Source organism: Paramormyrops kingsleyae, chromosome 4 (genome assembly GCF_048594095.1).
Source record: "Paramormyrops kingsleyae isolate MSU_618 chromosome 4, PKINGS_0.4, whole genome shotgun sequence".
Lineage (NCBI taxonomy): Eukaryota > Metazoa > Chordata > Actinopteri > Osteoglossiformes > Mormyridae > Paramormyrops > Paramormyrops kingsleyae.
Window position 1 is genome coordinate 15,511,354 of NC_132800.1, and position 23,153 is coordinate 15,534,506.

At 43.0% G+C, this 23,153-nt stretch overlaps 1 protein-coding gene across 1 annotated transcript; it reads left to right on the forward strand.

The window, feature by feature from the left end:
- The first annotated feature begins 5,481 nt into the window (after positions 1-5,481).
- Positions 5,482-22,937, forward strand: ca8 (carbonic anhydrase VIII). Its single transcript, XM_023818256.2, has 9 exons — positions 5,482-5,925; positions 8,731-8,922; positions 10,649-10,773; positions 12,691-12,786; positions 13,362-13,424; positions 14,342-14,390; positions 14,694-14,806; positions 17,672-17,843; positions 21,993-22,937. The coding sequence occupies exons 1-8, from the start codon at positions 5,853-5,855 to the stop codon at positions 17,804-17,806; spliced, it is 846 nt and encodes a 281-aa protein (XP_023674024.1). The 5' UTR covers positions 5,482-5,852; the 3' UTR covers positions 17,807-17,843; positions 21,993-22,937.
- Positions 22,938-23,153: the final 216 nt, after the last annotated feature.

Here is a 23,153-nt window from a genome sequence, read left to right on the forward strand (position 1 = left end):
AGTTTAGCATGTTGCATCTTCTCTCCTTGGAGACATGCACACACACACATATATACACTTGAGAGGGAAGCCTGCATTTAACACATGGTCCAAAATATGACGATAAAACTGCAAAAGAGATGGGAGCCAATGAGGTGTCTGCATTCAGTATGGATTTTAAAAGCTGCTTTTACACAGAAGCTGGTATTAAACTGTACCTGGAGTCTTTGAGGTGGAGAAGCACGTGGAGGGGGTGTCATGGCGGCTCAGTGGACAGCAGTGTTGCTTGGCTTCTCCACGGTTGTGTGTTTGCATGTGTGGAGTGTGAATGCTCTCCTTACATTGTGTAGGTTTCCTCCAGCAGACCAAAGTTAGTCTTATTGGTGTATCCAGGATGCCTGTATCTCCCAAAACCTCTTATCTTACGTGCCTTTATGTGTCCCGTGGGCTGGCGTTCCATCTAGGGCGGTCTTTCTCAATCTGGTCTTTGGGGACCCCCAGCCTGTCCACATTTTTGCTTCCTCCCACAACAGGGTCCCAGAGGTTCGGACTAGAAAACACTGATCTAGCATGTGCATTATACTGGCTGAGATAGGCTCTAGCGCCTTTATGGCTGGAAAATGAATGGACGGGTGAGTGGAAAATGCTGTCAGCTCCTATTGCAATGTATTCAACCTACGATGCTCTTTGATTGGTAAGAGTGGAGGTCATTTTGGACATTATACAGGAATCGGAATGGAATTTAAATATGGCTGTGCTCAGCACTTCACAAGATAGGTGGGAATAATCAGAGCAGCTGCCCGGTGCACTGACAATGACCTTCAGCTCAACGCATCAATCAAACAAGCAGTCAATGCACCACTGAACACACCAAAAGTGTCATGTTGGACCCCTCACATCATGTTTCAGCTGCTTCCCTCAGGCACATGACTATCACATGACTAAATCACCAACCGCCAGAAAATCACCCTTCAGGAACAGCTTCTTAGCCAGTGCCATTAGACTCCTTAACAATTTCCCCTGCTTTTAATCAACAACAATGTAACATTGGCACCATTTCAACTTTTACTTTTTCATCAGCATACAGCAGACCCCTAACAAATGCACATCGCACGTGCTGTTTATCTACCAAGTACAATGTCACCTGACTGGCAACTCCGGCTCTACAATGTATAGGTGTATGTCTGTTTGTTCCTATGTCACTCTCCAGCATTACATTATTTAAACTTGCCCAAAGCTCTGTATTTATTACTTACCTTGTACAGTATCCTTGGGTGACTTGAAAGGTGCCTTATAAATAAAATGTATTATTATTATTATTATTACCTTGCATTTATGTCTCTCTGTTACGTGTCTTGTATTTATTCTTTGTACACATTATGCTAAATTGTTAATTGTCTATTGCCATGGTGTAGACACTGTAGGTGTCTGTGCCAACACATATTTCCACCGGCCTTAGTCCTATGGCAATAAAGATTCTGATTCTGAAAATCCAGAGTAACATGACGACTGAGGTGGTGTGGAGATCAAGTTAAAATCTTCCCCTCTGACAAACAGACAGACAGACAGACAGACTTTTCCTAATGACATTTCTGTATTATCCATTGATTTGTTTGTTTGTTTGTTTAATAATTGAGAAATAAAGCAAATAAAAGATTAAAGTCGTACACAAACATATATTTCTGCGTACTTCGCATTAAAGAAGACTTTAAACATTGCAACACAACAGATAAAGTCCAGCTCTCTAAATGTTCTTAAATCCGTCTGCTTTGTTCACCAACATTTCAGGTTCTACTAATCATAATGACATTCTAGATCAGTTCATTTGCTCTTGTTACCCAACAGCAATACCGGCTCTGTCAGCCCTAAATCATCTACTTATTACCTGGCATTTCACATTAGGGATTATAAATGTGTATTTATCTTCTGTGCATCCTGAGACAGTTGTAATCAGGTCCTTACTCAGGGGGCCTGATATGAATTCATATAATCCATCTCTCTTATGTCCAGCCTGGCTCATCTGAAGCCCTCAATTTTATTAAAAATATTAGGAGGATATCTTCAGCTTTTTGTCTTCTTATCATTCAATCATGTCTATTTTCATGTCTTATTTTTTAAATTATCTATCTATCTATCTGTCTATCTGTCTGTCTGTCTGTCTGTCTGTCAGATGGTCATTGATTTAAATCCCGTGGCTGGCAGAGTGATGTCAATCATGTCTATTTTCTGTTTGAATGATCTATCTATCTATCTATCTATCTATCTATCTATCTATCTATCTATCTATCTATCTATCTATCTATATGTCTGTCTGTCTGTCAGATGGTCATTGATTTAAATCCCGTGGCTGGCAGAGTGATGTCAATCATGTCTATTTTCTGTTTGAATAAATGATCTATCTATCTATCTATCTATCTATCTATCTATCTATCTATCTATATGTCTGTCTGTCTGTCTGTCTGTCTGTCTGTCTGTCAGATAGTCATTGATTTAAATCCCGTGTCTGGCAGAGTGATGTCACTGTTGGGCCAATGAGCAAGGCCCTTAACCCCCCACTGCTCCGGGCACAATGTCTGTCCTGCTCTCTGATCCTTACTTGTATGTCACATCGAACAAAAGCATGTGCTAAATGAATGAATGTAATCTTCACATATCTTGTTGAAATACCCCGGAGTCAGGAAGGGGCTCTTGGGCCTGCTGTTCTCACATTCTGCCCCTGGGGATGTTATTCAAGCATGCTTATGCTTATGATGTCCATGCTAGCGAGACACAACCCTGTTTATCTGTCAAACCAAATGAAATACTGAAGGAGGGGAAAATATAGGATTTTCGCTGAACTCCTGCAATACAGCAGTCACTGGCTGTCATGCTTCAGTCTGAATTGTTTCAGCTGACGCAATAACACTCTAAGCATTCATTATGGCAGCTGGATGAATGTATGATGTTTTATTTTCCATTTGTACAAGTGTGAGTACTGATGCATTGGATACTGGTCCATGGAATGTTTCTTTTCACATATCCCATCATACTGTCTTTTTAGTATTTTTTTGTTTATTTATCTGTTTGTTTGTTTATTCATTCATTCAATTGTTTGTTTATTTATTTTGGAGCGGGGAATCTTACCCCAAGGCAGAACAGCAATTTCACTACTCCATCAAGCACATTCAAACTGGCAACATACCAGTCACCAGCACAATGCCACAGACCCCCCCCCCCCATACGTGATATCACATTAGTATATTTCAGGAGTACTTGACTGCCTTTTTTGTAGGAGTGAGGGGGTCATTTTCAGTTTTCTAATTTTTGTTTTTTTATTAATATGAATAATATCAATATTTGAAAGTTCTGTCAAGCAGTATTTAAGTGTTCTGTCTGCTAAAATCTGAAAATATATAAAATCTGAATTTGGAACAAAAAGATCTTATGAGAAATTCCCAAAATGTTCCTTTAATCCTGTTTCGTACTGTGCGTTAAACTTGACGTAGGATGACATCCTTGCCACTAGGCGGCAGACTGCATTGTAAAACACCTCTGTCAACCTATTTTCTAAAACTGTGCATGTGCAGAATGTAGTAATATTTTTACAAATAGTGAAAAAATCTAAAATCTATGCATCTGTGATGCAATAAAGAAGTTATTTCAGTTACCCAATTGTCAGTTGTTCACTTGCACACAGTAACATAACTGATTAGCTGAAATAAAACAAATTAAAAGTCCCCCCCAAATCATAATACTGAGATTATTATGCTTTGTCCTTCATATATGCTTTTATACGAGCGAGTACATGATCGATTCAATGTCCAGATACATAATCTGTTGTAAAAATATTAAATAAATAACCTGTAAGTAGTCCAAGCTAAAAATACATTTAATTGATATTATTCACAGCGGGAGTTTTTTTTTAGAGCAAAGGCCGACTTATAATTTTAAGGCAATTGTTTTAACATTATTTCTATTTTTAGTGGAGTGGGAGTTAGAAATGGAACAGCCTAATTAGGAATATTTCAGCAGAGACTTATTGATTTGATCTGGTCCTAGTTTATATTACAATATAAAGGCCAACTATGGGGAATCTCGAATATACGGTTACTCTATTCAGATTGTTTGCCCTAAGGACTAAAAACTAAACATACAGCTTAAATTGGGGGGTGGGGGAGGGGTGGTATCCAAAATGTTTTCCAGAGAGCCTATCATCCTCAAATACCTATTAACGTAAAACTCACCTTTCAATGAATTACAACATGGATTACTAAACCAAAGCAGTCCTGTTGGCCTATAGATCAAACGGAAGTCTGGTATTATGCATTAAGTGCACACCAGAGAGCTTTTGAATTGTTTCCAAATGGCAGCCACGTTATAATTTCACATTATAGCTGAATTTTTTTTTTTTTTAAATGACAAAACTCCTCCCAAGGAAGTCCAATCTCCGCCCGTGACTTTCCTCGTGTAACTTTTTTATGATCATGTGACGTGTCTCACGTTGAACTATTTAAAATAATTAATATACGCGATTTGCATATTTACATTCCAGCTCCGAAGCTGCAGTTTAATATGACGTCACCAATTACTGGAAACTATCTGCTTTAATGCATCGGCATTGCTTAAACAAACCTTTCGTTTTATTTTTTATTGTTAGTGAGTATGTCATGAAAATAAATCATATCATTGTTCCAGTTTTACTTCTCCCTATCCCACGCTGCCAGACCATAAATTCTGTTTCATGGATCTTTTTGTTGGGTTCCACTTCTCTTATCAGTGGTTTCCTTGTCATAATGGACCTTGTTGTAGAACAATAAGATGTGGTTGCCAGTATGTGTTGCTTTTCACAAAGATTTTACATACACATATTTAGGGTTGCCAACTCTCACGCATCTGGCGTGACACTCACGTTTTCAGACTCTCACGCAAGAAATCCTACGGCAAATTTATATTATTCCATTACAAACCTAAAATTAACTACATCAAAAACGTTGGGGTAGTTTGCAAACGCTACAGACTATTTACAAGGTAATAAAACTCTTACATATATGTAAATCCGTGTGCATACTTGAAAATATCACTCCAACCAGCTAACCGAAGCTGGCAACTGATTTAATCTATTCCAGACTAATTTGACTTTTTGCGACAGTTGTGTAAATATATCCATCTCCTTTGCACCAGCCCAACAGACTTATTATTTTAGGAATGCAAACTGTTTTTGTTGTTCTTTTGTTTGTTTGTTTGTTTGTTTGTTTTGTTTTGTTTTGACCAAACCTCCAGCGAGATATGTAGGACATTTTCAAGTTTAAACTATGTTGCGATGCTATTTTTAAGTCGCCGCTCAGCTATGGGGTAGAGTAGACGCTTCGGTGCAGCCAATCACAAGTAAGTCCGCTCCAGCCTGGGGTGTGGGTCCTCCAGCCATTGTCCTTGTGAGGGATCGGGGATCTCAGCGGAATGGGAGTTCATCTGTCATCTCTATAAACTGCAGGACTCCGCTGACATGGAGGGAGTTACTGAGGGAGGGAGGGAGGGAGGGAGAACAAGAGAACGGAATAAAGAGAGAGAAGCAGCGCGAACAGATGTAGACAGAAAAGTGAGTTGTATTGACAAGGTGGCAAAAAGACGGAGGTGGGGAAATTAGGGGAGCGAGTGTCCAATCTGACAGTTCCTCAGCCTTCATCCTCACTTTGCGAAGCCGCGTCACGACGTCTGAGAAAGTGGGGCAACATCAAGACCCGCGGCTTACCGAGGGAGGGGGGCCGTCGCAGACCTCCCACCGCCCAGCGCCTCGCCTCTTCATCTCCATCGGGGGAGGAACAGGGACCGGGAGTCGTCCGGAACGAATCTTATGCTCATCTTCCTCAAACGGCATTGCTGAGCACCTGTCCCGGATGGCTGACAACATGATTGAAGATTCTGATCACTACACTGAAAAGGATGATGTGCAGTGGGGGTACGAGGAAGGTAAGAAATGCAGCGGTCGTGAAATATCAGAGCTCCATTCTTTCTCCTACTTGTAACCCGAGAACTTCTTAGCGTAACAGGCTTTCAGGATTAAAATTTCCGCTCTTTCATTTTTGTTTTGAAATTTTGTCCGTTTTCTATTGTCACCCGATACTTAATATTGTCAGTCAGTACTTACTACTTAATCTTGCCTCTTGTACTGTCAGGTGCTTTCAACAAAGATCAAAGCATCTTCTGCAATTTTATAGACCGTGGATTTAAAGGTTTTATTCTACGTGTGCAGAGTGCAGTGAAAGTCCGGCTTGCATGATGACCCACAGACTCATAACATTTACCTAGAACAATAAATAAGTAATAATGAGTGCAGTCCAGTAGTATGTGCAATATTACAACGTAAGTGTAAACTGTTGAGTGACAGCTGAAATAGAAAACTACGGGAGTTTAATTATACAGAGTAATAATATTAGTATTTTTAGCAAGCCCTGCATGTCCTTCTAAACCATAAGAAAATTGTATTAAAATTTTATATTTGAAACTTTGCATTTTATTTTCTGTCAGACTGGTAGGCTATTTAAGAAATATCGAAGCAGTATTTTTTCTAAATGGTTAAAGTCTTCTATCCAAATAAATTACGTGAAATTTTTAGGCCTACATTTTTATTTCCAAAGCAAAGCACTTTGGGATTTATCACATTTTTATAACTATATGTTCAAAATTGACATCTTACTGTGAGTCGTGAACCGTTCAATGGAAGCACTTTGTTATCCAGACATCTGGTTGGTGTTCGTCCTATCAAACGTAAATTACTGCCTGTGAATGTGAATATGGCGCTGGCCCTGAGCGGTGACACACGGGTCAGGGATGGAAACGCATCGTATAAGTTTTACCGAACGTGAATCAGCTGTGTGCATGACTGCAAGAGTCCGTCTGCAGTTAAGAAACATAAAAATAGACAAAATAAATAAATCCATATATACATTTTGTGTAACCGCGGGGGGTCCGGAGCCTATCACGGTGGGTACGGACGCAAGGCAGAAACAACCCAGGATGGGGGGCAAAATAAATACACGAATGAACAAACGAAGCCAGAGATACAGTTTTATTGATTTCCATCGCACACGGTTGCTCTACACTTGCATGGCTATGGATTTGATTGCGTGTCTGCATTGTGTTCTAACTGTGCAAGCATTTGTTATAATTGGATTAACATGCATGGTCATCCACGTGAATAATGATCATGTTAAAAAAATCCATGTGTTTTGTGAGTTAAGCTATTCTTCTATTTGCCCTCTATCCTTGTGACTGGCCTAGAATAAGTCGAATTTTTTTCATACAAATATTTTATGGTTATGTTAAACATCCAATACCAAGATTACTGGGGAGAAATGGATGAATGGATAGATGAGAGAGATTGTGTTTAGAATCTTCTGGAAGAGCTTAAGACTTAATGTTTTGAGGAAAAACTTCCAAAGGGCTAGCTTTTCTTAAAAAAAAAACATATATAAATTTTACTCTTCGCCAATACTCAGCCGTGAATCCCCATAATTTATATCTCGAGACATGATTTTCCTCATAATGAAAGCAAATTTTATCGACACTAACATTGGATGTTATGTATTCAGGGGAGTAACTATCCACCTGAATGTCTAGACACTACAACGCACTTTAAAATGCATTTTAAATGTAAATTAGGTGAAAGCTTCCATCAAGAAAATAAAAATCTCACGAGTGTAGGTGCTGACCAGGGGATTTGTATTACTTTATTGCCTCATACTATCTGCAAGATTTATGTCTTTATAATCACATTATTCTCTTAAACAAATAAAAAAGACCTATGAGAAATTTCTGACTATAAAATAATATCAACAACCCTCAGTCATATATTACGTACAAAATAGCAGTGGGACGTATTTGCATCTCCCGTAAAATCGAATGTTCCTGCTATCCAAGGATGCTGTCATAGCAGACGGTACATCCATGTGGGGAAGGCAGGCAATTCGAACAGCCTCTGGCTGCTAGCTAACCGGGTCAGACTTGTCCAAGGTCACTCAGCCTCCCTCCACCACCTACAAATGACAGTTGACCAGATTTTCATGCCGCTAATGATTCAACATGAACAAATCTACTTCCCTCAAACGTCGGAAAGGCTCAGTTCTCTAAATGTATTTATCCTGGACGCATGGTGATACGTCTGTTCAGACTATTTAAGTGAGAAATAGCTCTAATTTATCTTTGCTGGAAGCGCCTCAGGAGATGATTGATGAAAACGAACAGGCATGGCTCCAGCTGGTAAACAAACCTGACTGAAAAATAGTGATGTATGGGTATAAGTTCGGAAAAGCAATACTTTACGGTTAACCAGCTCAGTTCATGATTCACTGACTGGCCTGTGCGTCGAAGCTCACTGGTGAGGGGAGACACAGTTCTGGCCCTTGCAAGCCTCCGTGAACCTGAGAGCGGGCAGAGGAAACATTATGGTCAGAGGGGTGGCAGCATTGCAATCCAGCTCAGGCGTTCAATGACAGGAATGTCTGGCATTTTCCCCTCAGCTCAGGTTTATTCTTACGTGTGGGAAGGAAATGTATGTATTCATTTAGCAGATGCTATTATCCAAAGCAACACACAATTGAAACAGCAGGATCAGCTGGTTTCTGGACCAATTGGGGGTGAAGAGTCTTGTTCAAGGGCCAAATCACTCTGCCAGGTAAAGGACTTGAACCAATGACCTTCTGGTGACTTGCATAGCAGCTGAACCCAGCGAGCCACACACCATCCCAATGAACCGTTCTGCTGTTTGTCTTCTAGGCGTCGAGTGGGGCCTCCTCTTTCCGGAAGCCAATGGTGAGTGTCAGTCACCCATCAACCTGAACTCCCGGGAGGCGCGTTACGACCCCTCCCTCCTGGAGAGGCGACTCTCGCACAACTACGTGGTGTGCCGCGACTGCGAGGTCATCAACGACGGGCACACCGTGCGCATCTTGCTGAGGTCCAAGTCAGGTAAAGCTGGCGACTCCTTAACCCATAAACGCCTCGTGATTGGGTGAGCTGATCCTTTAGATAACTGGTCTGGTCTTAGGAGACGGAGATGCCCCCAAGGGCGTACTCCAGCCTTGTGCTGCCTGAGATAGGATCCAGACCCACTGTGACCTAGCCCAGTGATTCTTAGTTGGTTTAGCCTCAGGACCCACATTGTTCCTTGGTCAGTAAGTCATGACCCAAATTCACTATAAAAGTTGTTGACCAGGGCATGATGAAATATTTTGTTAAGCATACCTCCCCTGAAAATCATCTCACCACTGGGACCCACCAGTTTAGAAACACTGACCTAGGCCAGGAAAACTGAATAGAAGATGGATGGATGGTTGGATTGTTCAAGGCAGCCCATCCAGATGTGTTCCAGCCTGGTGATCAGCCCTACTTGAAATGGGCTTCAGGCCCCTCCCACAACTCTGACCAGGCTAATTGATGAGTGGATGGATGGATGGATGGATTGATTGTTGGGGTACTGGGAATGGGTGACAGCTTAGTCAGGATGGCAGCATGTGCAAACCCAAGAACAAGGAATTCTGCGTAGATACCGAAACATTTGACTTGAAATGCCTAGTTACCATTTGCAGCGGTTCGCTTATGACAGAGTTATATCTTATCCATCCTGTTTCTGGCTTATTCTACTTTTGTGAGAAAGCTGCCTGAGAGGCCTTTAACTTGTGCCATTTAAAGGGAGGCCTATGGTGCATGAAAATGAATTATGAAAATACATAAAAGATCATTCTAAACGAGATTTTATTGAGAGATTTACAGTAGACAGCAGGAAATGAAAAACACTGATAAATCCATAAATCAGATAAAGTTGATTCTCTGAAGTACTCATGTGGATTTATATGTACCACTGTAAAAATGACAGCTTACGTTGCGAATATACTTATAGTGATTTATTGATCACATGATAATTGCTGGGGGGGGGTTGGGGGGTGCTGACTTTTGCATGATACATATGTGGTTGGATTCTGCGGGTTCAGGACCTGATAGCCCAAACCAGAAGTCGACTGCCGGATTGATAGAAGAGAATCTTTTTGTCCTCAACATATCAACTGCCACTGATGCCATTTATAAAGTAAATGTTCTAATTCCAAGCCATCCTGGCTGAACAAACGAGGCAGTAAGTTGGTTTTTGGGTCGGCTAGTATGAGTCTAGTTGGCACAGTCAACACAACCACATTCAGTCCCAGAGCCGGGGAGGGAATGTGATGTCGATTTGGGAATTAGGGTCCTTTATGGGGCCAACGTGGATCGAATTAGGATGGGCCTGAAGGCATAGGAGAGGCATCATGGGAAAATGATCATTTTGGTGCATCGGCAGAGACAGGAAGATGTCTACAAGCTGTGGATCTCAAAGAGATGCTCTAGAAATTCAGTGCAGGCTACCAGCTTCCATATAAAAATACAACGGAATTATATTCAAAATCTCGGATTAACAGAGGCGTATGCAGGGGTGGGGCCACGGGGGCGCTAACTGAGAGCTGATTGGCCCCTGGAGTGCCCCTTCTCCTGTCACTCACTGATTCAAAACATATCATTGGCTATTGTTACGATTGGCCCCTCTGCATGAATTATGGCCCCTCTTATGCCCCCCATCTTAACGAAACCCTAGAATCGCCCCTGATTAACTAGTATCCCCTAGTGCCCCCTACTGGCTGCTTCACGCTGATCTTCCCGCTTTCAGTGGTGACTGGAGGGCCGCTGACTAGTGAGCACGAGTACGAGCTGCACGAGGTGCGATTTCACTGGGGAAAGGAGAACCAGCGAGGCTCCGAGCACACTGTCAACTTCAAGGCCTTCCCCATGGAGGTGAGCCTCACGCCGCTCAAGCAGAGCCGGATCGCTGGCATCATCACCACTGTCATCCCCAGGCTCTCAGCCACACTCCATAGCCGTCAGAGGCAGATCCTTCTCCTGCTCCGAAGAGGCTCAGTGTAGGCTTCAGTTCGCCCACCATTCAAATTACACATTTAAGTGGGACCCCCTGTTGGCCAAAATCAGTCACTACACCCGAGAGGCAGATACCCAAAGATGACTACAGATGACTTTAAATGTGAGAGGAGATGGTGCTTCAGTCATCTCTTATCTCAAGATATAATTTACAGCAGTGGTCTCAAGGTCCAGTTCAACAGAACGTTTTATCCAGCTCTTAATATATTTTCAGTTCATTATTAAATCTGGCCTGCAGATCAATCTTTGGCTTTCTACAAAGAACAAAAAAAACGACGTAGCATCAGTCTGCTAATCAACACTGATGGAGCCCCCCCCACCCCCTACCTTGGCAATCTCCACCACCCCCTCATGCGGCTGATTAGTGGACTGGTGTCGCTACATATTTTTTATTCTCTCTCATTTGACTTTCAGCACTAAAATATTGCCCAAGCGCCCCGCTTAGGAGAAGCCATCCTAGCCAGCAGCCTTCATTTTGGTGTTTTGGCCTAAAGTAACAAAATAATGTTTATGTATCTGTTTGGTTTTTACTGAAGGTAACATTTTGGAAGGTTTCACAAAAAGAAAAACGGTCTTAAGCAATTCCGAATTACTTTAAATACAAGCCAGCTGAGTATTAAGGTGTATTTTTTTTTAACAAACAACCAGTGATCAGTCAAAGGCAAATAAAACTACAGCATTTTTAATACAGTGCTGTATGAAAGTCTTAAGCCGTCAAAGGAAATGCTTAAAGCTGTTTACCTTGGTAACAAACAACCCTCTCTTTCTGCAACACAACATCCTGCTGTTCCTTTAGCATGATTCACAGTGCATCTGATACCATGTTAGTACCAAAAGCCAGCCTGTGAGATATCAGATGAATTAGAGCAGCTGGGTATCATAAGTAGGCTTGGTTATTTGGGGTGGGGGGTGGTGTTGAGGGTGCAATCCGATAACCTGTCTCCAGCAGGTGTACTGGGACACAATAGGGCCCTTGAACCCGGCTCAGCTGCTGACGGTGCTGGTGAAAGCAGGTGCCACCTGAAGCGCGTGTGTACCGAAGGCGGCCTTGGGGCCCGATGCTTTGTTTGCCGTTTGTGGAGAGGGCAGGAACAGCGTGATCCGTAATGCTCCACGCCGTCCGCAATGTAAACAGCCACATAAATAAACTATGAATAAGGACAGCGGCTGCGTGCTGGTGCCCCCTTGCTGTAGCGGACCTTGTATAAAGACTTTAAGATCTATGATGTGATTTTAACGTTTATTTATATTATTTAACGTTTTTTTTTTTTTACGGAGGATGCTGTCTGTTTACGCAAAAAGTATATTTTTTGGCACATGCAAAATTAACCTGATACTTTACAATGGAGAAACAGTTAACATAGTCATTTTTAAACTTTGACCGATTACCAAGAAATATCCTGCTTTATATCTGCCACAATATTTACACCTGCAATATTTAATTTGGCTTCATGCATCCCCCGAATGAACAGACCTTTGTATTTAAATTATTTAAAAATTTTGCCACCAGTATCAAACTCTCCCCTACGCCGTGGCCTGTCTCTATGAATTCCTAACATTTTTCCTCTTCAATTGAAAAGTTCAAAAGATTTGTGATATGAATAACCCGCAGAAAAATTAATAATAAATGAATAAGCACGCTTAACAAAGCTGTTTATTTGGAGTCTGCCGCCTTCTTAGCTTGCACACCAAGAATTCCCGGTGGCCCAGTGACCCAGAACTCCTTCATTTCTGTGGCCACAGCTGGAAATGGATTCGTCTGTCTTTTTTCTGCAGCTGCACCTGATTCACTGGAACAGCAAACTGTTCAACAGCGTTGAAGAGGCTCTGGGGAAGAAGAACGGCATCCTGATAATCGCTCTCTTCGTACAGGTAGTGCCACAAATCCCGTTCAGCTCATATCATACGCCTGGAAAGAAACCACTGCCCGGCAAACACAAGGTGTCCGAGCAGAAGCCTCAATAAAAACTACTGATTTGTCTTAGAAGAAAACAAAAATTCTATGGAAATAGAATTTACATAAAGTCTATGTAATTTGTCTCTTTAACTTACCAGATCTATTTTCAAAACACGTAATCCAGATGCAATTTGTTAATATGAGCCCTATAAGAACTGAGAATATTATAATTAAATAGGGACTGGTATAACGGGGTAGTGCGTGGCTTTGTGTTTTAGGCCTGTGCTTGTGATCAGAAGGTTGTTAGTTCAGAACCCATGGCCTGGCAGAGTGATGCTGTTCTTAGGCCCTTGAGCCCAGCATTTAACTTCCAGGTGTGATGGACACTGGCATGATGGCATAGGCAAAAAGACAGCTTAATATTACTATTAGATGTAAAAGGAACCTTCTTTGGTGTGATTATGGGTATGGATCACATGACCGTTAACTTTTATTATTTTTGCAGACCATGTGACTTTCCTGACTGTTGGTTTGTTTGTTTTTCCCGCAGATCGGAAAGGAGCACCTGGGGCTGAAGGCCATCACCGAGGTCCTGCAAGACCTACAGTACAAGGTGACTTTGTTTGTGTTACCATTCATATGTCGCTAAGGCAAATACCCAGGACGTGTGATGGGGGATGCTGCCATGGCAACCCGAGAATCTGCACCACATTTTAGTGGATGGATGCAGAGAGTGGGATTTCCGTGTGAATATTTGCGGTGTCACCCTTGAGGGTTTACCTGAGGACTGCAGGTGCTATCAAATTGCACCTTTCTTGGGTTCCCCCGCTTGCTAATGCAAACAGTCGACTCCCACAAATAAAGAATCATGCAGCTGCTACTGAATCCAGGATACCGACGGGATGAGGGGGCTCGACTAAGCATGGAGTGGCTGAGACGCCAGAAGTGGTATTAAATATGGTGTGACTGTTGGCGTTAAGCGTGGTGATTCCAGTATTGGGGCCAGAATATAATATTCGCCCTTGACAGCTCCAGGACAGGCTTGTAATCTTATTAGAAGACTGTTATAAACCTTCTGATCATTCTAAAAAGTGTATAGCAAAGTGAATTGACCTCTTATGATGTTATATTAACCCTGAATGGTAAGACAGGAATAAACCTGCAAATATTAAGTGTGTTCTGTAGTCCTGTCTGGACTTTCAGAACTACAAAACACACACACACCTTATGTAATGAGGTCATCATTATGGTACAGACAGACCTTCTAACAAAGCCTGGTGTTCTGATAACAACTGATATACAGCACTGTATAGATGGTAACGTTCTACAGAGAGTAACAGCACACTGGAATTATGATCAGACTGAAGACTGAATTGGCCTTGGTTAGTAGTTGCCTGGATGCTTCTTTCATGTTTGATTTCTGAAGTATTTCCAAACCTTCTGGATTGCAAGAGAGAAATATTTTTAAGAAGTATCTTATTTTACAATTTATTGGTATTTATAACCATTTAATTTCTTTCCTTTCACCAGGGGAAGACAAAAATCATCCCGTGCTTCAATCCCAACACGTTGCTCCCTGGTAAGTAATCCCTTGGACACCAAAATAGAAACACAAAAACAAAAACAATAAAAGTACGTGTGGGATGCGGATGTGAGGCTGTTCTGCAAGGATTTCATCAGGATTAAGACCAGACCAAGAACCAATAAAAAACACCAATTCGCACATCAAAAAGGAATAAGGGGCAGGTAGAACAAACCAACAACCTGTTCAACCTAACCCTATATCCTGCCACTGGCCTGAACCCCGCCCCCCGAACAGAACTGATTGGATGTGACCACCGGCTGAACTCGTTCTGATTGGCTGCTGTATGTCGGTCTGCAGATCCCCTTTTGCGGGACTACTGGGTGTATGAGGGCTCGCTTACGATGCCCCCCTGCAGCGAGCATGTCACCTGGATCCTGTACCGGTACCCATTGACTGTCTCACAGATCCAGGTATGAGCCACGCCACTGACCCTGTGTGTGTGTGTGGGGGGGGGGTTATTGGGTTATTAAGCCGTCAGTCTGGGAGAGGCCTCCCCTTTCAACTGCCTGTGTTCAAGAAGCCGCTTTGAAGTCAACGCCGCCCCCCTCCCTCTGTAACATGAGCTATTCCCCTCCACCCCTTAACATCCATTTGAAGTAGCTTATTGGCAAAGCCTCCAATCGTGATCAGTCAAAGGCAAATAAAACGAAAGTATTTTTAATACTGTGCTGTATGAAAGTCTTAAGCCGTCAAAGGAAATGCTTAAAGCTGTTTATCTTGGTAGTCAAAGTGTATATTTGCTCCGGGAAAAAAACCAGCAGAATTTATCATTAGAATATATGAACCTGAACAGTAACCCATTAACAAGTAACAAGAGTTTCTTCTGTTCTCCAAAAAGTCACTGATATCTCGCTGGATGGCTAGATGAACACCGCTTCAGTTCCCAAACCTCTCCTCGGGGGCACATCGGCCATTCCATGTATTTGGTGAATTTCACCATCAACCCAACAACTGTGGGCTTGTGTCCATGACCAAGGCAGTGGGCAGTGAAGGCAGTGGGCAGTGAAGGCAGTGGGCAGTGAAGGCAGTGGGCAGTGAAGGCAGTGGGCAGTGAAGGCAGTGGGCAGTGGTAGCCTAATGGTTATGGAAGCATGCTTGTGACCAAATTGCTGGTTTGAATCCATGAGCAGGACTGTACCACTGGGATGCCCTGAATATGGTACTGCTGTCTGGGTGCTAAATGCTGTAATAGTTGCCCACTACAGTAAAATCCAGTTATAATGGACGTCAAGGGACCTGGCAAAACAGTCCGTTATATCCAGAGTTGTATGCCCAGAAAACAACTACAGGACCCCATTTACTCATGCCACACCCCAGCAGACACACTTGTGGTATAGATTATTATATTGTACATGTAGTAATCCAACTTTACCTGGCTATTAATAATCCCGACTACGTATCTGCGCTGGATATCACCAGCACGCCAGGCGCCTTGTAGGCGGAGCTGCATGTCCGTTATAGCCGAACAGAACTACAGCTAAAAGCGGCCCTGGGGACCAAATTGTTTGTCCATTATAAGCAAAATTCCGTTATATGTCAGTCCGCTATATCCGATGCTTTCTCTGCATGTTCTTAAAGGCGCACGGCCGGGACCAGCGGACCTCGTCCGTTATAGACAATATTCCGTTATAAGCGAGTCCACTATAATGGGATTTTACTGTATTATGTCACATAATAGCATAGCTTCACCAACATAAAGATCATGTAAGTATTTTCTTTGGCTGCCTAAGACTATTGCACAGTACCTTAGGTATATAGCACAACCTGCCTTTGACTTTCACTTTTCCAGCTTATCATAGATAGCTGCTGAATATCCGCAATAATACAAGTAAGGTGGACAGACATTGTCACATTGGAACTTACAAAGTGCCCGTGTGGGAGATCTCTGTGGACTTTATTGACACAGCTGCTGGGAGCGGACAATGGATGCACTTGGCTAGCTGTCAGTTGGTACCAGCCTCTGATTGCCCATTTTATAATTATAATTTATAATACATGCTAGATGCTAGCGGCTAAGTCAGTAAGCTATAACCCTTTGAATGGGACCGTGAGCCCCAGCTTTGATAAACTTTGACTATGATGTCACCGAAGCGCCCAGTGGCAGTGATGGTTGCCGTTTAGCTGTGGCTCGGGGCTGAGACTTTGCCAGTAATAGTCACGATGCAGTAAAGCCTTGCTGTTTATTTACCTGAAATCCAGGGTGTTTCCCCTCCCATGGTGCATTGCTGTTTTGTCTGAACTCTTTGGCTGGGGTCCATTGTCTAAAAAGCGTTGCATTTTCGTAATGTGTACCTTTTTTTTAACATATTATTAATTTTTTTTAATTTATATGCTATTCCCTCTAATTGTGCTTCACTCACCAAAGGGCGAGACGAAACTACAGTCGCCTGTTTTGGATACTTTGGTTAGACGATCATGTCTGTCTTTTCGAGGCCTGGATGAAAGAACAAAGCAAAGCTGTGAAATGAATGTATGATCTCTCGGAGTGGGGGCTTTTCCGTGGCCTCTCGGAGTGGGGGCTTTTCCGTGGCCTCTCGGGGTGGGGGCTTTTCTGTGGCCTCTTTCCAAGGTAAAGTCTGGCCACCTGCAGGTTTGGCTGAGATACCCACCCCGACAACAGGCTCCACACGTAGCCCCCTTCCTTATCATGCTTTTATTAAGTCGCAGTGAATTACCCTTTGTGGTGAAAGGTCCTGTCATTCCTATTATGGAATGATTGCCAGGAAATGACGTCACCGTTTTGTCTCCATCGATGCATATTGCATATGTCAGGTGTGCGGCACACATAAAAATACACAGGCCGGTCTGTTTTTAAACGGAAATTCCTCACACATCGGTTCGTCTGTCTTGGTCATGGATGCATGAATTCAGCAATAAAAATATCCCCTTAAATGTTTACGATCTGAAGATTGGGCAAAGATACATTTGGCACTTAATCTGTGTTAAACACGAAATCTATATGCATCAGTTTGGAAGCTGCGGCGTTGTGTGGCTCAGCAGATTAGGACGCTGTGCCTGCAATCGGAAGGACGCTAGCTGAAATCCTGTGACTGGCAGAGTGATGTCACAGTCAGGCCCCTGACCTAGGCCTATATCCCCCAATTGCTCCAGAGACTGGCTCACCCTGCCTTCTCGATCGTACGTCACGTTGGATATTAGCGTCTGCCCGATAAATGTAGGTCTGATGTAGGTGAAGTGCTTCGTCCCCGCTGGCTGGTAACCATGGCGACGGTAAGCCCTTATACTCTGACCCTGACCTGGATGAGTCCCCACAGATCGAGGAATTCCGGAGGCTGCGATCTCACGTCAAAGGGGCGGAGCTTCTCGAGGGCAACGACGGAATGCTGGGGGATAACTTCCGACCCACGCAGCCCCTGAGCGACAGGGTGGTGCGGGCCGCTTTTCAGTAGGCCGCCCCCTCTGGACCTCCGGCACTATGCTCCATGGGTAAATATGGGACGTCTTTTTTTTTCCGACTGTTGCTGCGTCACTGGCATTGTTACAACAGGGGGAAGGGTACCCGCGTGCATTTAAAACCTTACGTGTTCAGTGTATTTTAAAGGAGAACATTATAACTAAAATAGCTGTTTCTGTATTGAATGGAAATCATACGATTTTTAGGTTAAATCTAACACTGGATGGATCATGCAGTCATATGTCTGTTATACAAGGAAAATGTGGGATTGATGTTTCTTTTTTCTGTAAAAGCTGTATGTTTTGAGCAGAATTATGTCTCAAACTACATTTGACTTGATAGTAATTTTTTCCGATATTTCCCTATGACGGCATTTTATTCGCCGCTCAACTCACATACGTCTCCACACGCCATGCTGCCGTGGCAGAATAATAATGCCGTGGGTCGTTCTGGAAGCCTCACTTTCGCGAAATAAGGGCAAGAACTCCCACAGGTATTCATCACCGCTGAGCAAAGTAACAGGGCCAATCTCCCGGCGAGGAAAAAAAAAAAAAACCCATTTCTCTTTAATCTAGGCCTTGTGTTTCATGTATCTTGTAGCCCTATCTATTTTAGTGGGCACAGGGGAGCACCTGAAGGCTATGAGCTAAATCGTCATTTTAAGAATAGAAGTAATTTTCTCTAAAACGAGGGCACAGGAATGGAGGGTGTTTTACACACTCTGTAGTAAACCAGAGGTGGGCAAATCTGGACCTTGAGGGAATGCTGAATTTCTATGCTTTCCTTCAGCCTCCGATCGAAATCACTGCTTGGACAGTAAGCTTGTGTATAATGAGGTGGGGGGGGGGGGGGGCATTGCGACTTAAAGACTGCCCCCCTACCCCTTCGGTATCTTGGCACCGCTGCTGCAGATTCTTGCTGGGTGAGCGAAATGGTCGGAGCTGATTGGTTGCTATTTCTGATCATTCGTGAACAAGGTGAACGCTTTTGTCCAGAGCAACACACAACTGAGGAGTCAGGGGTCAGCCAGCATTTAGGGTTAGGGGCCATGCTGGAGGGCCCGCCAGTCGTATTAGCCAAGTCATTCGAACCCATGACCTCCCAGACATGAGCTGAGAAGGCTGAGCTACTGAGCTGCACACTGCCCCCTGTTGGCTGTGGAAAACTTGGCACATCCTACGCATAATCGCAGTTATGACAGGCCTTTAATCAGAACGTCTGAAACGCACATGCTCCCTCTGGTGTTGGGACATTGCAAATACAAGATTATAACTATAAGCCAGTTAACATGTAGAAGGACACTTTTTAGATTTTTCTTTCTCCAAGCTGCTTTAAGGGATTTTAACCAGCAAACAACAAATGTTCCCAGGAATTTGGGGAACATTCCTTACATTATGTTGGATAATAAAGAAAACTCTTTCAAAACATATTTAGATTAAAAATATATATTGCATCAGCAGTCTTATGTAGTACTTGGAACCAGCTACTGATTCTCCACAAAAAGAAAAAAAAAAAAAAATATATATATATATATACACACACACACACACTCCATGTAAGATCTGCTCTGCTGTAAAATGCGACAGGAATGTTCTGTGTGACCCAAATAAAATGTTTCATTTGTGTGAGGGACATGTCAACCTACCAGGTGGCATGAGTGGGTGGGGGGGGGGGGTTCTGACAGAACTCAACCCCACCAAGTCAGCGTCACAGACAGAGGTACAGCACGAAAAACTATAACACACTATAAAATAAAACTATTGTACCTGACAGGTATGTGTTTGCGTGTTTAGATCGATCAGAGGAAAAGTGCTGTTGAGACTCAAATAGATTTTTCTTTCTTTTTGTTCATTTGGTCTTAGTAATGCAACGGGTCATTTAAAAACTGATAGAAAGTGTGATTTTGTACCCAAGTGGATTATTATGGGACTGGCCCATATGATTTTCTGCTGATCCATCCAGGCTATGATTTCAGCCCCTGCTATTGATGTCAGACCTTCAAAGAACGCTCTCCTAGCTCTGCCAAAACCTTAGGGGGATAGTAGAGGTTGGTCAGAAGGGAGAACTAGGTAGGACCCCTAGACACTACATGCTTTCTGTGCTATTCTGCACACTGAGGCACAGAGGGATGTGTGTGGCTTAGCAGGTTAGGATGCTGTAGCTGTGATCGGATGGCTGCTGGTTCGAGTCCCATGACTGAGAGTGATGTCACCATTGGGCCCCCGAGCAAGGCCCTCAGCCTGCAATTGCCCCAGACATGGTCTGGCCCTGTGTTCTTAATTGTATGTAGCTTTAGATAAAAGTGTCTGTGAAAACCCCCTATTTGGGGTGTGGTAGTAACACTTAGTGTTGAACCATTTAATCCTGTTCCTGCTGCCCCCCATGCATTCTAACCCACACTGATTTCAACCTGCCACATTCATTATTAGCCTATTAAGGACCATATAATCCTGACTAAGGTAGGGTTGGAATGAAAACACTTAAGGTAGGGTTGGAATGAAAACACTCTGGCGGGGGGTGCCAGGAACAGGACTGAGAACCACTGATTTAATCTGTGCCAACCAGTTCAGAAAATGATTAAGGGTACAAAAACATTACAAAACATTATATACTAACATGGGACAGTATTAGGGGTCTTACTTATAGATTTAATAACTTAAATTGCACTTGATATGTTGACTTTTTTAATCGTCCACATTACAGGCCCACAAGAAGAAAAAGAATGATCCTTAACCTTACGTTACCTCCTGCCATTGTTTTCTCAGAAATTTCTGGAAGCATGCACATAAAGACAAAGCCCTGCCCAATTATCCACTGCTAAGCATGAGGCTGTTTATGCTTTCAGTGTTAAAATAATTGCAAATTCAGATACTAAAGTCGAAGGTTATCAACAGCTTCCAGTGTATTTGTGCTGCTTTTTGGGCAGGAAAGCCTGGGATTATTTGTAGCAATGAGATAAGAATACTAAGCAGACACAGATGCATCCTGGGTTGGGGGGACACCGGGGAGATAAGATTGGGCGTGCAGTCGCTAAGGCATCCAGCTCTCTGAGTTCCTCAGGATGTTGCTCTGCCAGAACCTGGACATGAACCTGAGTAATCGGGCCCACTTTCACTTTCAGTCTGAATTGTAGCCTGGATGATTTGTGATGGGGTGTAACTCCAGATATAAAATATAGGGATGGGATGAGGGTCCGCAGGTTAGGATGGGATCAGAAGGTTGCTGGTTCAAATCCCTTGGTCAGCAGAGTAATCTCACTGTTTGGCCCTTAAACCAAATGAGACTGGCTGTCCCTGCTTTCTCAATTGTATATTGCTTTGGATAAAAGTATCTTCTAAATATTTAAAATGTAATTGTACTATGACATGGAAGGATGCTGCACAACTGTTAAATAATTCAGATGAGTGCAGGTTTCCCCCACTTTACGAACGTCTGCTTTATGCTGCTTCGTTCTTACGAGAGACCTAATTACCATCTGTTTTCGCTGGCTGAAAGAAATCCGAAGAGGAATTTTGCTTTTATGAAAAAAGGAGGAAAGCAAGAATAGCATTTAGCATTTGTTTATCAGGGAGCCAATTATAGATATATAGTCACACGGTGTATAATGACGTTTCCATCAACGGGTGATCGCATATATGACAGTGGTCAAATAAGATTATAACGGAGCTGAAAAATTCCCTGAAAACTCACCTAGCCGCATCGTAGCCAACACAACGTCACAGCACAACGCATTACTCATGTGTTTGCTGGTGTAAACAAACCTACTTCGCTGCCAGTCGTATAAAAGTATAGCCTGTACAGTTATGTACAGTACATATTACTTGATAATAAACCTGTAACATATGTTAAATTTACAATTATCAACCGCAGGCACATGAGGTCACTTCAGGGACCGTCTGACTCTGCTCTCCAAATTGTATGTTGCTTTGGATAAAAGTGTCTGTTAAATATGAAAATCAGTGGGTTTCATAAGATTTCTGTTGTTTGTTTTCACACTGGATACAAAAAGCTAGTGAAGTTATGACGCTGGCAAGAGAAGCATCTTCCAGGAACATGGAAACAGAGCCTGGTCTCTCTCCAGCACATATAAAGAATGCTGGCCGGACCTCTTACTCTTCTGATGACAATGCTGACCTTTGAATTCAAAATAAGAGTGTCTTTCTGTCTCTCTTCTCCTGCAGAGTGAGGGGGAGAGGAACATCGGCACCACAGTGCCCCCTGTGGACACGGGGTGTACCTCCTCCGAACATGGTTCACAACAGCAACATCGTATTGCTCACAGTCGCCCATCCAGCTCTGCTCTTGGGGCTCTGCTCCCGTGACCTGCTGTTCTGAGACCTGCCAGTAGGGGTCACCAGATGCCTCAGCAGCCTTTTAGAACTGGAAAGCACTCCTACTGTAGGGAATCAGCACCAACGTAACTTAGCTAGACAGCAATAATGTAGACAGAGTGTCGCAGGCTAACAAGAAGCTAGGACCATAACACGGTGTGATTCGTTCTGTTGTTCTGTTGTTGCCTAAGGTTGTCTTGTAGTATCTGCTCAACATGTAAGTATTCTGTTGCAAAATATACATTTTAAGGGTAGCAACGAGTACCTGGTATGACGTATATAGATGGCTTTTTCCGCAAGATTTGAACTTAGATTGAATTTTGTAGAAGTATAGTTATATGACAACCCACTCACATGGCACTGTGAAGCACCAGGCATTTTGTTTGGGTGTATATATTCTACTAAACACGAGATTATCACAGGACTCACGCTGATGACCAGTCGCAAGGTGGGGCCCATTGAGTGAGGAATTCTTATTGGCTGGCTCATGCCCCTAATATTTACCTCACTTCCTCGGAATTAAGAACGGAGGCCTGGCCAATGGCAGAGACTCACAGAGGCTCCGTCTTTATGAACAGGAAGTGGGTGACAAAGAGTGCCATGTGACTTTCCTTGTGTGGTCTCACACAACGTCCCCCCACCAGGGAGAGGCTATGGAGTGAAATACTGGAAGTTCATTATGTTTACACAGGGCTGCCGTTTTCCACGCAGATGAGCAAACAGACATACTCATTCCTGAGTCGTGTTAGGAAACACAGGCATATACGGTGTGCAATAAAGGACAAACTGAACTGCTGTCTGTGCCTCTTATGTTTGTGTTTGATTTACACCCTGCATTATCTTGTTCCTTCTTACAGTATTAAAGTGCCAGGTCTCTCCAAACAGGCAGATCTCAGCTTTGTAGAATGTTCCAGTCAGGTGTCAGGTGGTCAGTTTGCCAGGTGGATAATATTGTTATAAGTCTTCCAAAAGCAGGGCCGGGATACAGTGGGCTGGGACACAGTGAGTTAT

What these genes read in the sequence shown, in the direction of transcription:
- ca8 (XM_023818256.2), top strand. Translation starts at nt 5,853, where the DNA reads ATGGCTGACAACATGATTGAAGATTCTGATCACTACACTGAAAAGGAT. An exon ending in TGCAAGACCTACAGTACAAG is followed by an intron (nt 13,425 to 14,341) that starts GTGACTTTGTTT and finishes TCCTTTCACCAG; the next exon opens with GGGAAGACAAAAATCATCCC. An exon ending in TGACTGTCTCACAGATCCAG is followed by an intron (nt 14,807 to 17,671) that starts GTATGAGCCACG and finishes GAGTCCCCACAG; the next exon opens with ATCGAGGAATTCCGGAGGCT.